Source organism: Myotis brandtii, unplaced genomic scaffold (genome assembly GCF_000412655.1).
Source record: "Myotis brandtii unplaced genomic scaffold, ASM41265v1 scaffold986, whole genome shotgun sequence".
Lineage (NCBI taxonomy): Eukaryota > Metazoa > Chordata > Mammalia > Chiroptera > Vespertilionidae > Myotis > Myotis brandtii.
In genome coordinates, this window is record NW_005372102.1 from 2,151,658 (window position 1) to 2,167,332 (window position 15,675).

The window sequence follows — 15,675 nt, forward strand, 5'->3', positions numbered from 1 at the left end:
CGATGACATGCATGGACTCTGGCTTGCACATTTTGTGGTCAGCCCTGATTCTGACACAACTGTGTGACAAAGCCAATTACTTAACTTCTCTCTGCTTAAGTTTTTCTACCCATAAGAAGGGGAAAATGGTACTACTGCCTCAGAAGGATCATGTTATGTACTACTTTTTATAATCAGGGCAAAATAATGTAGCTGCCCATACAACAGCAAGATGCCTTTCACCTGTATGAAAAGTATGGTCACTGGTGCATGCAGTGTCCCAGATTGCGAGGGGGATGTCTGACTGCCGGTTTAGGCCCAAGGGCACAGGCTGGGCTGAGGGACCCCCCTGCATGAATTTCATGCACTGGGCCTCTAGTATATATATAAAATTATAAGGAAAAGAGCAGACCCTTTTGGTCAGATATGAAGTGCTGTCTCTCATTTTTCCACTTGCCCAGTAGGATTTTCCTGCCATTAATGTTTGAAGTGGTAAAGTGGCCTCCTGGCTCATTAAGACTAAAGTAGCAAGTTTGCTATTACTATTTCTGTACCTCTTTGTTGTTTACTTTTTAAACATTTTACTTAAAAAAATGTTTTTATTGATTTTAGAGAGAGAGATAGAAACCCCGATGCTAAAAGAACATTGATCGACTGCCTCCTTTATGCCCCCTACTGCTGAACCCTCCCCCCTCTCCCTCCGCAACTGGGGCATGTGCTCTGACCGAGAATTGGGAATCAAACCGTGACCTCCTGGTTCATAGGTCGACACTCAACCACTGAGCCACGCTGGCTTGGCGAAATAGTATTTTAGTTGGAATATTTTCAGTTGCTTGGTGTAACAGCAGACAGATTAATATTTTTTTAAGTTGTTAGCTATCCCAAAAGATGTCCCCATACAGTGGATTGTAATTTTGAAAACTATACTGACTTTAGGGTTTCTTTCTCTAATTTTTATTTTCACATTTTAGGCTTCATCAGCTTTTAGAAGGAGAGAATAAGAAAAAAGAATTGTTTATAACCCATGAAAACCTGGAGGAAGTGGCTGAGAAATTAAAACAGGATGTTTCTTTAGTACAAGATCAATTGGCAGTATCTGCTCAAGAACATTCTTTCTTTCTGTCCAAACTGAATAATGATGTGGACATGCTTTGTGATGTTTTGTATCAAGGAGGAAACCAGCCTTTGCTTAGTGATCAGGTGGGTGCTTGCCATACATAGTATTTAAAAGTGGTTTAAAAATAATGTTCATTGTAAAAGATACTAAAGAAAATGTTCATATGAGGAAAATATTACCCCAAATCCTGTTGCCCTAATACAAAGTTTATTTTTTTATATATCATATTTTTTGTTCACATGTAGATACATTTTTTCAGATAGTTTTTATAGTGGACACAAAATTCTTAAATTTATAAAGTATTTCAAACATACAAGGAAATGTAATACTAATGCTAAGAATTAAAATAGTAATAATAAAACCACCCCTGTATTTTTTTTTCATCTGCCTTAGCAAATACAGGATTAGAGTTATATCTTTAAAATACTGTATGTACTTAGTAATAGAATGCTCCTCCTAATAGTGTTCCCCTCTCTTCTATTCTTACTTTATCATTTGCTTGCTTTTATTTGTAGTTTTATTAGACATATATTCCTATACTATATTGTACGTTTTGAACTTTATATACATGGTATTATTTTGTATGTATTATTCAGTAACTTGTTTCTTTGTTTTTTTTTAAATCCTCACGCGAGGATATGCTTTTTTTTTTTTTTTTCCCGAGAGAAACATTGATGTGTATGTGCCCTGACCAGGAATTGAACCCTCAACCCTTTGGTCTGTGGGCGGATGCTCTAACCATTGAGCAACCGGCTAGGGCCACAAAAACTTTTTAGGTTGATGTAGTTGGTTATTCACTTTGTTCTATAATTTAGTTGTAGTTCCAGTTTGGTCCTAGGAGGAGGTAAGTGTAACTTCCATCTACTCTACTGTCATCTGGGATCTCCAATTGAGTTTTGGATTTTTTGGTTTTGTCAGGTCCTCAAGTAAAGTATGAGTATATGTTACTTGAAGAAAACCCACTACTGAATAAACTTACCAGTGTTCCTTATACAGTTTTGGACATGTCCATAGCACAAGTCTAAATAATTTTCTTAATTTTTAATGTTACAGTACTCTATTGATTTAATTATTGTGTCATAATTTCTATAACCAGTTCACCATTGCTAAATACTGTGATAGTTTTTTTCTTGTTTGCTCTTGAATGACATCATATATATCTTGTGTATATAGTCTTTTGTTGTTGTATACTTTCATTTGGATGAATTCTTGGAAGTAGATTATTGGGTTTCTTGAATGTGCACTTTTTTTTTTGCCTTTGATACTGCCATATTGCTTTTTAAAGCCACCAGTATAATTTAAATGTCAACCGTTGATCATATGGTATACTATCAATTTATGAATTGCTAAGAAAAAAACTTTTTCTGTTAAACTGACACAATACATTCTTATTTAGATTTTTTATTTTATACTTATATCTTTTAGGTGTAGATAAACAAATTTTTATCATATTTTGAATATACATTAAAAGGGGAAAATTAGCCAATTTAAATATGGTATTCCTAAAGTTCCACATTTAGTCCAATTATTCTATGTTGTTGGTTTTTTTTTTTTTTAATTCCTCACTAGAGTATATTTTTTTCCATTGATTTCTATAGAGAGTGGAAGGGAGGGAAGAGAGGGGGGAAAGAGGGAGAAACATTCACCTGAGAGAGACACATCAATTAGCCGCTTCCCACCACTAGTAGTTCCTTGACTGGGAATTGAACCCAAGGGCTGATGCTCTAAACCACTGTGCAACTGTCCAGGGCTTTGTATGTTATTTTTTGATTCAAAGTTGTAGTCTGTATTTTTTCACAATAAACATTAAGAATGTTGGCGATGCCCTGGCCAGTTTGGCTCAGTGGATAGAGCGTCGGCCTGCGGACTGAAGGGTCCCAGGTTCGATTCCAGTCAAGGGCATGTACTTTCTCTCTCATTGATGTTTCTAACTCTCTATCCCTCTCCCTTCCTTTCTGTAAAAAATCAATAAAATATATTTTAAAAAAAAGAATGTTGGCGATAGCAAAACAAAAACAATAATCAGATTAAAAAGTAGGCTAATGACTTGAATGGATATTTCTCCAAAGAAGACATACAAATGGCTAACAGGTCATCAGGGAAATGCATCAAAACCACAGTGAGATACTACCTTAAACCTGTTGGCTATTATCAAAAAAGTAAAAGACAGGAAGTATTTGTGAGGATGTGGAGAAACTGAAACACTTGTACGCGGTTGGGGGAAGTGTAAAGTGGTGCAGCTGCTGTGAAAAACAGTTTGGAGGTTCAGCAAAACTGTAGAACTACCCTGTCACCCAGCAAGCTCACTTCTGGGCATTTAAACTAAGGAATTGAAATCAGGATCCCAAACAGATATTAGCACTCACATGTTCATTGCAGCACTACTGAGAATAGCCAAGGTGTGAAAACAACCTAAATGTCTATCAGTGGAAGAATGGATAAAGAAAATGTGGTATATACATACAATGGAATATTTCTCAGCCTTAAAATCCTGCAATATGTGACAACATAAATGAACCTTGAGGAAATTATGCTACGTGAAATAAGCTAAGTCACAAGACAAATGCATGATTCCACTCGTGAGATATGTAAACTAATCAGACCCATAGAAGCAAAGAGTAGAATAATGGTTGTTAGAACTGGGGAAGGGGAAATGGGGAGTTGTTAATCAGGTATAAAGTTTCAGTCATGCAAGTTGAAAAAGTTCTAGAGGTCTGCTGTCTAACACTGTGCCTATATTTAACAGTACTGTACTGTCCTCTTAAGAGGGGAGATCTGTTAAGTGTTCTTACCACAATACATTTTTTTTTTTAATGTTGGTGATACAACATTTCTTATGAATATGTCTGGTCAATAACAATTACATGGTGCTCTCCAATATAAAATGCATGTTAATTTCAGATATGTTAACATGTGAAACACTGTATTCTAAAATAGGATGGTTTCACTAAATCTTATTGGGGTGTCATGATTCAGTGTTTTTCCCTAGCCCAGTGAGGTACAAAATGCCATCCATTTTAACTTACATTTTTATTGTTAATGAAGTTGAACATTTTCAGTATTTATTGGAGTATTTTTTTAGCAATTGTTATTAGGATCTTTAGTATTGAAATTAAAGGTGAGATTGTTTCTCATTGTATTAAGGTTTACCAAATTTTACCTCCAAAGGAAACCACTTAATGTAGGTACTACTTGATTTTTTAAAAATGTAATTTAAGTATTGCTGTCTGATATTTATGACATGTTAAGCTGTCATTCTTGAACTTGTACATTAGAATTACCAGGGAGCCTATTGAAATGTAGCTTCCTGGTCCTGTTGCAGAGTTTGAGTAATTTACTTTTTTTTTTTTTTTTTTTAATCCTCATCTGAGGATATTTTTTCCATTGATTTTGAGAGAGAGTGACAGAGAGGGAGGAGGGGGGAAGAGAGAGAGAGAGAGAGAGAGAGAGAGAGACACTTTGACATGAGACTCATCATTTGGTTGCCTCTGCTCTTGCCCGGACTGGGGCCAGGTACCTGCAACCAAAGTATGTGCCCTTGACCGGGAATTGAACCTGCAGTTCTTCATCTGTGGGCTGACACTCTAACTACCGACCAAACGGGCCAGGGCCAGAGTTTGAGTAATTTGGTGTGGAGTGAGGTATAGGAATCTGTATTCATAACAAGTACCGCAGGTTATAACCATGCTGAGAACCTGTGGAAGGTTATGAGGGAGGTAGAGCTACAGGTTTTCTGAGAACCTCTTTGGTAGGTAATACTGGCTGTAAGTTCATAGGAGTAGATACTTGGTTAGAACGCCATGGAAACTTGGTAATAAGCTGCTTTTAATGTTAGGAAGTGAGAAGGATTGTTGAGTATCGTGTAGTTTTATCTTCTACAACAATTTGAAAAAAAGGAAAAAATGGAGATTTTTGTTGAGGTAATTCTTTTTCATTGGTATTCCTTTATTTCAAGGCTTTCTCAGTTCCTCTTAATGTCTAGAATAAACAGATTAGGTTAAAACAAGGTTTGATTAATCAGAATGTAAGCTCCATGAAGGAGATGTGTTCTTTCTTACAATCCAGAGTTAAAACAGTACTTGGAACATGGCAGGCATTCAAGAATACTAGTATTTGTTGAACGTATGAGTATGCAGAACAGTTTTTACATAACAGATACTCTTCAGAGAGTAAGAGTTTGCTTTGAATCACTTAAAATTGCCTGTCAGGAGTTGCTGCAATTGATCTTACGTAAAATTTATATTAAACCTATGGATTTTTAATTGAGGGTCATTTACTGTTAAAATGGTGGGAATGATTACATCATTTATATTTTTTTCATATAAGTTCCATTTTAAATTTATAACTGGTGTTGCAAATAGAGCTCTTGCATTAAAAGCATTTTAATTTTCCTTTTAGGAGTTAACGGAGCAGTTTCATCAAGTTGAGTCTCAACTGAATAAGCTAAATCATCTTCTCACTGATATTCTTGCTGATGTAAAGACAAAAAGAAAAATTTTGGCATCTAATAAACTGCATCAAATGGAAAGAGAATTATATGTATATTTTTGTAAAGATGAAGATTATCTGAAAGAGATCGTGGAAAATTTAGAAAACCAATCAAAGATTAAGGCTGCTGATCTCAAAGAATGAAAATTACTACATACTGAATCTTTACTACATAGGCTATGTTTTAATGTTTTACATATCAGGAGGAGAATATAGCTAATAAACACTAAGAATTTAAATTCGAGGTCAATGGAACATTTAATTTAATGAATTCAAGTATTATATCAGTTTTTTTTTTTCTTTCTATAACATGTTTGTTCAGAGTCAGTGCTTAATATGACTTGAATATTTGCTTGGTGCCACTTGGTCCTGGTAACTTTGTACTTACAAGAAAAACACATTACAGTAGCTGTCCCCTTATCTGCAGTTTTGCTTTCTGCTGTTTCAGTTACCTGCAGTCAACTATAGTCTGCAAATACATGTGGAAAATTTCAGAAATAAACAGTTCATAAGTTTTTTTGTTATTTTTAAAAATACACATATTTTTATTGATTTTAGAGATGAAGGTAGAGAGAGAGAGAAACATCGATGATGAGAGAGAACCATTAATCAGCTACCTCCTGCATCCCTCACCAGGGTTCAAGCCCACAATCCAGGCATGTGCCCTGACCAGGAATTGAACCGTGACCTTGTTCATAGGTCAATGCTCAACCACTGAGCTACGCCAGTTAGGCCAGTTCATAAGTTTTAAATTATGTGCTGTTCTGAATAGTGTGATGAGATTTCACGCCCACCTGCTCTGTCTAGTCTGGGACGTGAATCATCCTTTTTTTCAGCATGTCTACCCTGAATGCTACCTGCCTGTTAGTCACTTAACTGTCTTGCTTATCGGATCAGCAGTTACAGTGCTTATGTCCAAGTCACCCTTACTTTACTTAATAATAGCCTCAAAGTGCAAGCGTAGTGATGCTGGCAATTGTATGGCCAAAGAGAAGCCATACAATTCTTCCTTTAAGTGAAAATGTATGTACCGTAAAGGAAAAAGTGTGTATAGGGTTCTGTGTTTTTTTTAATAGAGTTGTATACTTTATTAATTTTTTTAGAAATAGAAATATTCTGCTGTTAAATGTTTTTAAATTTTGTAGAACTTTGAATCAGCATTGTTAAAGCTGTAAGCTTAATATATGGGATAGCTAAGTCTATATTTGACTGTAAAGTAAAATTCTGCCAATCTGACTGTATTCCCTCATCATTTTCTACTATAGACTTTGAGACTTAATGTTCTTACTTAGACCACAGCAAATGTCAAGTCTCCTTGGCCCATTGTTCATTTTACAGACTGGGTCCTGGGGCCTCAGAATTTCTGCCAGACATTTCAGCACTGCTTTAACTTCAGTGTGACTTACACATGAATGACTTTCAAATGAAATTTCAAAATTCCTTAGAAGTGCTTGCTCAAAGGATGCATAATGCTTTTTTAAAACAATCCTCACCCAAGGAGTGAGGGTATTTTTCCCACTGATTCTAGAGAGAGTGGAAGGGAGGGAGGCAGGGAGAGAGGGAGAAATGAGGTGACAGAGACACATCGATTAGTTGCCTCCGACACACGCAGCTACTGGCAGTGGGGATTAAACCTGCAACCCAGGTACATGCCCTTGACCAGGAATCAAACCTGAGCTCCCCCCTCTCCTTGTGCAGGCGAGGCTTTAACCACTGAGCCACACCCACCAGGACAGGTGCATAATGCTATTTTAATTAGTTTCTTTGGTGTGAAAACAATGTTGGACTGTAATAGGATACAAGTATACAGTATTTGAACAAATAGAAGTTAAGAGTTGGTATGAAATAATTTGAAGTAGCTTATCAGTTATTGCATCAAATGCTTCTTTAATGTCTGATTTATACATGGCCTCTCTTATATACCATGTGAGTTTTATAGAAAGATACAGATATTACTTAAGAATGACCTGCTCTTGATATCTAAAAACCTATAATGTGATCTTTATGGAATTTTCAACCATAACTATCAGAAAATGGGTTGCAGAGGTGACAGATGAGCCCTGATAATTTTTGTAATGGGTTGAACAAAACTGTTTGGCCAATTATTGTATTTGTACATTATTTAAAATTTATGAAGTAAATCTTAATACGCTTGAAAAACATTTTCCCCCGATCCTACCTTGGACTAGATAATGAAAAATTTTCTTTTTTCCAGCAATATGGAAAAGTATGTCACCTGTTTCCTGGTTAATGAAATAAATTGTTAAGATTAGTGCCAAATATGTTAGATGACCAACCAGCTATTTGGTGATTTGTTCTGTGGCTTCCAGACCTTCATGTTCTCAGCCCAAGGGGCCCAGTATAGCTGAGCAGAGGGAGTGAAAGGATGTCAGGTGGTGTGTCATCATGCCAGTCAGTTAAAAATAACTATGTTATTAGATTTGTATATTTGAAGACTATAATAACTGAAACTAGGAAGTATTAGAGTAAATTGCTTCACAATTGATTAACTAGAAAATACGTTCTTTGTTACTTATATATCACTACAGGCCCAGTGCATGAAATTCATGCACAGGTAGGGTCCCTGCCGGCTGCCAGTCCGGGCTTCCTTTCCCTGGCTGCCGGCTGCTGGCTTGGGCCTTCCTTCATTCTGTGCCGCCCCCTGGTGGTCAGCGCATGTCATAGTGTGTGATCGTACTCCTGGTAGGTTGAACTCCCGAGGGGACACTGCATATTAGGCTTTTATATATATAGATAATACCCCAAATGAGCCTCTAACCCAGCCGTGGGCAAACTACGGCCCTCGGGCCGGATCCAGCCCATTTGAAATGAATAAAACTAAGAAAAAAAAAGACCGTTCCCTTTTATGTTATTAAAAAAACTAAAAAAAAAAAAGACCGTACCCTTTTATGTAATGATGTTTACTTTGAATTTATATTAGTTCTCACAAACACTCCATCCATGCTTTTGTTCTGGCCCTCCGGTCCAGTTTAAGAACCCATTGTGGCCCTCAAGTCAAAAAGTTTGCCCACCCCTGCTCTAACCATTACTTTCTTCTTACGCTCCTATATGTAAATGGGACAGTTTATATCTACTTCTTGTGGTTTTTAATATAAAAATTTTTATGAAAGTCAGTACATAAAAAATTTCAGATTTCTTGTTTCTTATTTTGAAGGCTCAAAATTAATATATAGGTATTATGTTTATCTTATGTTTAGGATTTTATGAAAATGGAAAATTATGAGGCATTTGTAGGCTTTGATCTCTGTCAGATGCCACTTTCCAGTGTTGCTCAGAAGATTATGTCTGCTATGCATTCAGGTGATTTAGTGGAGTCTAAGAATTGGAGAGAGAGTGAAAAGAGTGAGTAATATTTATGAACCTTTCTGTCATTTGTTACTTTGGTGTTATTCTTAAGACTAAGTTTGAAAATGAAATGTAGCAAAATTATTCTATAAAACTTAAATTGTGTGTGGAAGCTCCTGCCTACGAACAAGTGGAGTCCAGCTTTCCCTCACTTTCCTTGCATTCAGTGATGACTGAGCTGCTGCTCCCTTAGCCCTTGTTTTTCAATGTAACACTTCCTTGCCCCAGGCACTGCTGTCAGACTTTCCCTTAGATCTCATCAGCTGTAAGTAACTTCAAAAGACATGGGCTCCTCCACAGTGCCTGTGCTTCAGCCTTAGCTCTCGAGTCATCGAACCTGTACACAGTACAGTCAGCCCTCCATATCTGCAGGTTCAACCAACTGCAGATAGAAATATTAGCAAAAAATTAAAATCCCAGAAAATTCCAGAAAGCAGCAAAACTTGAGTTTGACATGCACCCAGTACTATGTTGAGTCCTCCCAAATGAAATGATGTCTAGGCATACCCTGCTGTGGTCTTTATGCCAGTATAGGTTATATGTAAATACTATGGCATTTTATGTAAGGGATTTGAGTATCCACGGATTTTGGTAGCCCTGGGAGTCCTGGAACCCATCCCCTAATGATACTGGATGACTGTATTTGCTTATTGTGTATGGTGGACAAGAGAAGTGTTTTTTTGTTTTTGTTTTCTAAGTTTTTTTGTGAATCCTCACCTGAGGATATTTTTTCCATTGATTTATTTTTTAAGAGGGAGGGAGAGAGAGAGAGAGAAACATTGATGAGAGAGACATCATTTGGTTGCCACCTGCATGTTCCCTGATGGGGACGGTATCGAACCTGCAACCCAGGTAAGTGCCCTTGACCAGGAATCAAACCCGAGACCCTCTGTCTGCAGGCCAATGTTCTAACCACTGAACCAAACCTCCCAGGGCAAGAAGTGTTTTTGACTATATATATGGTACTGCCATAGAAGTATGTAAACTCTTAGGGGGCAAAGGTTAGTGAATCTTTGTATATATGTTCATGACGTGGTATAATAGTAAAAGCTGTGACATATGCTCATAAATGTGACTGAAATGTTTGGAACACTTTTTTCACTAGCAAAGTAGTTTTTATTTTAAATTTGTAAGTCTGGGCCAATAAGTTGTTTGTTTCTTTTCTCCAGAGTAAGTGAGTGAGATATAATTGAGTAATTATATTGAGATGAAATAATTGAGAGTATTGACAAACAGTGCAAACACTGTTATAAATGCAGTTTCTTAATTAAGATATAATCGCACTTAACACTTCACTCCACTTATATTCAAGCATCTGTTGCTTGTGTGTCTTATAGAAGTTACGAATAAAGTAACTGGTAAGTATTTTTGGGTGTGGGACTACATACGTAGTGTTTTAGGGGGATGATGCTGGTGGTGGGAATAGTAACAAAAGACAAAAAGTTAATCATTGAAGAGCTTTCTCCTTTATTCTGTGTAGATTTGCTTCCTAAAAGGCAGTGTGCACTTGACAGGTGGAACTGTGCCCCTTCAGTAACGGGTCAGGAAATGCCTCTGGTAGGTAGTTACAATGGGAGTCTCTGGAGGAAAAGTTCTGCTAGTCACCCAGCTCACAAACTCTCTCGTCATAGTCTTAAAACACCCTGTTAGATCCCTAGTTTTTATAAATTTATTGAGAAGACAGATAATAGAAAAATAAGTTTTTATTTTTTGTCAGGTGTTTTTGATTTGGAAAAAGTGGGTTTTCACAAGGATTCTGTTATCTGTTGTCACGTAACACCATCACTGCAAACTTAGTGACTAAAAGCAACACATTTGTTATCTCACAGTTTCTGTGGGTCGGGAGCCGGGCACAGTTAGCGGAGGCATCTGCAAGGCTACGGTGCAGGTGTCAGCCAGGCCTGGAGTCTCATCTGAGGCTCAAATGAAGCATTCGCTTCCAAGTTCACACAGTTCTTGGCAGAGTTCAGTTCCTTTTACGTAGTTGTGACCATAGGCACCTTTTCATCATATAGGCGCTTGCTTTTTCAAAGCCAGCAAGAGTGTGTCCCTAGCATGGCTGACATTACAGTTTTATGTGGCATAATCACAAATATCCTGTCCTTTATTCTGTTGTTGAGAAGTGAGTCAGCAAGTCGCATCTGCACTTGGGGGAAGGAGTTTACAGGGGCATGAATACTAGGAGGCATGGGTCATGGGACCGACCACCTTAGAGTCTGTCTGCCACTGAGTCTCACCAGTTTTATTATTTCACCAGAGGCCCGGTGCACGAATTTTTGCACCAGTGGGGTCCCTCGGTCTGGCCTGCAGGATTGAGCTGAAACCAGCTCTCTGACATCCCCTGAGGGGTCCCTGATTGCAAGAGGGTGCAGGCTAGGCCGAGGGACCCCACCGGTACACAATCGGGGCCGGGGAGGGACGCAGGAGATTGGCCAGCTGGGGAGGGGCCGTGGGAGGGCTCCAGGGAGTGTCCAGCTCGTCTTGCTCAGTCCTGATCAGCTGGACCCCAGCAGCAAGCTAACCTACCAGTCCCCTGGTGGTCAGTGCACATCATAGTGAGCAATTGAGTGGCCTTAGCATATCATTAGCATATTACGCTTTGGTTGACTGGATGACCGGACACTTGGCATATTAGGCTTTTATTATATAGGATAGGAATTTGAATTAAAGTTGGATTGCTTGTGGGTTACTGATGAATGATGCTGGATGTAAGACCTAATGATTCTTGGGTTCTTTGTCACATGCTGAGCTGTTCTTATCTCTTAAAAGCATTTAACTTCTGAAAGCGCATTTCATACCAAGTACATACCAAACTTGCACTCAGAAATCAATGAGAATAAGCTACAGCCCTAACTAGTTTGGCTCAGTGGATAGAGCAGTGATGGCGAACCTATGACACGCGTGTCAGAGGTGACACGCGAACTCATTTTGTTGGTTGATTTTTCTTTGTTAAATGGCATTTAAATATATAAAATAAATATCAAAAATATAAATCTTTGTTTTACTATGGTTGCAAATATCAAAAAATTTCTATATGTGTCCCGGCACCAGAGTTAAGTTAGGGTTTTTCAAAATGCTGACACGCCGAGCTCAAAAGGTTCGCCATCACTGGGATAGAGCGTCAGCCTGCGGACTGAAGGGTCCCAGGTTCAATTCCGGTCAAGGGCATGTACCTTGGTTGTGGGCACATTCCCAGTAGGAGGTGTGCAGGAGGCAGCTGATCGATGTTTCTCTCTCATGGATGTTTCTAACTCTCTATCCCTCTCCCTTCCTCTCTGTGAAAAATCAATAAAATACATATTTTTTAAAAAGCTACAAATATTTGTTTACAAACACTAAAGTAAAAGCGAACATTATTAATGTTATATGTCACTTTGGGGTCTACTTTTCTGATCTGCTAGACTACTTGAGGTATCTTGAGATACATATTCAGTAAGGATTGGACTGCATAAACTTTTTGCAAGATTGATCTCTTATTTTAAAACCCTTTGCTGAGAGGAAGAAAAAAAGATGCAAAAACTAAAAATACAACTTAATACCCTCTCCTTGCTCAGCAGTAACCATTATCCTGACGTTTTATGGCAACCTTTTCTCACATCTTAATCACGGGCATTTTGTATTGCTCCAAAGCCTTTTGGCAAAGACTATGTGTTTGCCACACCAGAGTCTGTCCTTCCTTTCTGCCGCACACGATCAGACTGCATGGCTCAGTCTTCTTACAGTCAGGTGTAGCCAAGTGGCAGGTTCCTGTCAGTGGTACATGCGTGCCATTTCCAGGGTAGGCCTGAGAACATCCAGCTTGCTTCCTTGCTGGCCACCTCTTGCCTTCCCTCCAGTTGCAACCTGAAACGACTCCTTCCCAGCCCTGCAGATGATAACAGTATCCTAGTGGATCGTGGAACTCCGTGCTGGACAGAAGCGGGTCCCAGAGTGACTTCATGAGCAGCTGCACCACCAGCTGAGGCTACTCACCTGGACCTGAGAAATAAACCTGCTCTTTGTTCTTGTATTGTATTGTTGGGTCTTTTGTGAAGAGTAGTTCAGCTTTTTACCCTAATTCATACACTTTTAAACTAGATTCAGAATTGGGTTCATCTGACTTGAGTTTTCATTGGCACATTATTGTTCAGTAATGCTACTGAAAGTCTTTGGTAAATACTGGGAGGAGGAGTTTTCAGGGTGTTTTGGGGCCGACCTGGTGCTGTACATATGATTAAGAACATATTTATTAGAATACACGTGTGTTTTTTCTAAGTACCTATAGAGATCAAGTAATGTTTTCTAGCATACATTTATCCAGGTTCTTTTTTATTTAACTTGAGATAGCTTAGAGGTGAATTTGGTGTTTTCTAGTAAAATAAAAATATTTTTACAGACATTGCAAATTAGGAGTTTGAGGCCCCTGAAGGTAGATATTTGTCAAAATCCAATTCATTTATGTGAAATGTTTATTTCCATCATCTCGTGGAAATCTTTGCAATTTTAAGGACAGATAACAAAGTGATAAAATAGATCTATTTTGGTTATATTCATTCTAGTCGAGAGTATATGGATAGACGATTTATATTTTTATTTCTATCCCATAAACAAAACTCTTATTTTCAATCACAGCAAACCCTGCCAGGTGTTGATTTCAGTTCGCTCTGCCCTGCTTCAGGGCTGTTTTCTCTCTCCCTTGGATTTGCAGTAGTTTCCTAATTGCTGTTTGCCTTCATTTTGTTGCGTTTGGTCTTGCCTTTGTGAGAATTAGCTCAGCTCTTGTACTTGCTCTCTGCACAATTTATCTTTGGAAACATCCCATGTACTCCTACAAGGCCCTCGCCTGCCCTTTTCAGTCTCGTCCCTCCACTTCCTTTTTGCCACGTTCAGATTTGACTGTAACTTCCAAACCCGTGACATTCCCAACTTTCTACCTATCTTTTTTCTTTCCTTCACTCACAGCTGAGTGGTGAGATCAGCATTTTACCAGGTTCTGCCCTCAGGTAGGCCAGCCCGGTGACGTCATAGCAGTTGTAGTTGGAATGCCAAGGGTGGCAGCGCAGCTAAAACGGTCACTGGGGGTGCTGGGTCTGTACCAGTGACCACTGTTGCCCTGGCTGCTGGGACACCGTGGAATTGGGGACCGTGGCTGCGAATAATACGTCCTTTGAGAAAAGACAGGCTGAGCGTGAATACTTAGCAATGAAAGGCTAAATGTGATCACCAGAGGGCTTCCCTGGGAGCCTACAAGCAGACCACCTGCAGCCACAGCCAGGGCTTAGTCTGAAGATGTGTGGAGCCGGGAGCTCCGAGAAGGTTGGATTCTCACTCAGCCCTGGCAGGTGTGCTGCCTCAAGGCCAGGCCGTGGTCCAGAAGAGGGGCCAGGCCCTGAGATGTGCATTGAAATCTCACGTCTCAGACATCTCTGGCACCTGCACAAGTGGCTGCTCCTCTGTTAAAGGCCAGTGTTCCAGCCCCGCACACAACAGGCTTGTCCTGAAAAAAGAATTCCTGCTCCCTCAGGAACCGCCTCCTCCTCTCCTGGCCATTGAGTCATCGTATCCCGGCACAGGTACCGGGCCTGCTGAGGGAGTGTGTGGATGTGCGGGTGGCAACAAGAGTGATCTGAGAGGAGAACCAAGATGGCGGCATAGGTAAACACGGGAGTTTGCTGCCTCGAACAACCACTTCAAAAATACAACTAAAAGACGGAAAGGACATCATCCAGAACCACAGGAAGGCTGGCTGAGTGGAAATTCTACAACTAGAAGGAAAAAGAAAAGCATACCGAGACTCAGAGGAGGCTCAGTGCGGAAGTAAAATTCTAAGGTGCGGAGTGCATGCGGAGCGGGCTGGCGGCTGAGGGCGCAGTTGTCGTTTTCAATCGGGAGGGAGTCTCAGGCTCTGAGCTCCAGTTCTGGGCGAGTCTCTAGGGACCCAGACTCATACGGGAGAAGCGGGACTGTCTGGCATCGGGACTGTCTGGCATCGGTCAGAACCAGAGGGCAGCTTTCTCTCCGAGGGGCTTGCAGTGATTATCAGGACACTGAGAAGCAGTTCCTCTGAGGGCAGGACTGAGAGCAGCCATAACTGCTAGCCCCACTCTGTTGATCCTATGGGACCTGCCCCGCCCAAGCCCTGCAGGGAGGCTTTTGCTGGATAGCCGCAGGCAAAGGCTAGATTAGCACCTCCCTAGAGATCCAGGAGCCAGGAAGCCCAGAGGTCAGAGTGGGACCATCCAGTTTGCAGCTCCGTGGAACCATAAAAGACACACTCAGGGGGCAGACTCAGTGAGCACCAAAGCCCCAGTGAAGCAAGTCTAGCCCCAGAGGGGTGTCTCCAGCACAGAAGTTCTCCCACTGAAGACACAGCTGATTCTCACAGCCAATAGGCCTGCAGGTCAATTCCTCCCAGTGATAACTACAACAATCAAGGCTTAACCACAACAAGACTGTGCACAAAGCCCACAAGGGGGTGCACCAAGAGTGTCTACCCCAGGTAATTGGGACACTTAGCACAGAAAGGCACTCTATCGACACAGCGAAGCATAAAAAATGCCGAGACAAAGAAACAGGACACAAACGACAGAAATGGAGGAAAGCAAACTGCTGGATATAGAGTTCAAAACCACACTTTTAAGGTCTTTAAAGAACTGTCTAGAAGCCGCCGATAAATTTAGTAAGGCCCTCGAAAAGACTGGTGAGACCGCCGATAAATGTAGTGAGATCTTCAAGAAGACTGGTGA

At 40.0% G+C, this 15,675-nt stretch overlaps 2 protein-coding genes across 3 annotated transcripts in view; both read left to right on the plus strand.

Moving 5' to 3' along the window:
• Positions 1 to 5,823, plus strand: part of HAUS3 (HAUS augmin-like complex, subunit 3) — a 10,348-nt gene extending 4,525 nt beyond the window's left edge. For both annotated transcript variants that reach the window (XM_005886440.2, XM_014533503.1), the window contains exons 3-4: positions 951 to 1,179; positions 5,495 to 5,823. In XM_005886440.2, coding sequence (XP_005886502.1) covers positions 951 to 1,179; positions 5,495 to 5,728 — 463 coding nt within the window. In that variant the 3' untranslated portion in view covers positions 5,729 to 5,823. The remainder of the gene's footprint in view (positions 1 to 950; positions 1,180 to 5,494) is intronic.
• A 2,423-nt stretch (positions 5,824 to 8,246) lies between these two features.
• The window catches only part of POLN (polymerase (DNA directed) nu), a 95,941-nt gene continuing 88,512 nt past the window's right edge, over positions 8,247 to 15,675 (plus strand). The window contains exons 1-2 of the mRNA XM_014533502.1: positions 8,247 to 8,287; positions 8,803 to 8,947. Coding sequence (XP_014388988.1) covers positions 8,809 to 8,947 — 139 coding nt within the window. The 5' untranslated portion in view covers positions 8,247 to 8,287; positions 8,803 to 8,808. The remainder of the gene's footprint in view (positions 8,288 to 8,802; positions 8,948 to 15,675) is intronic.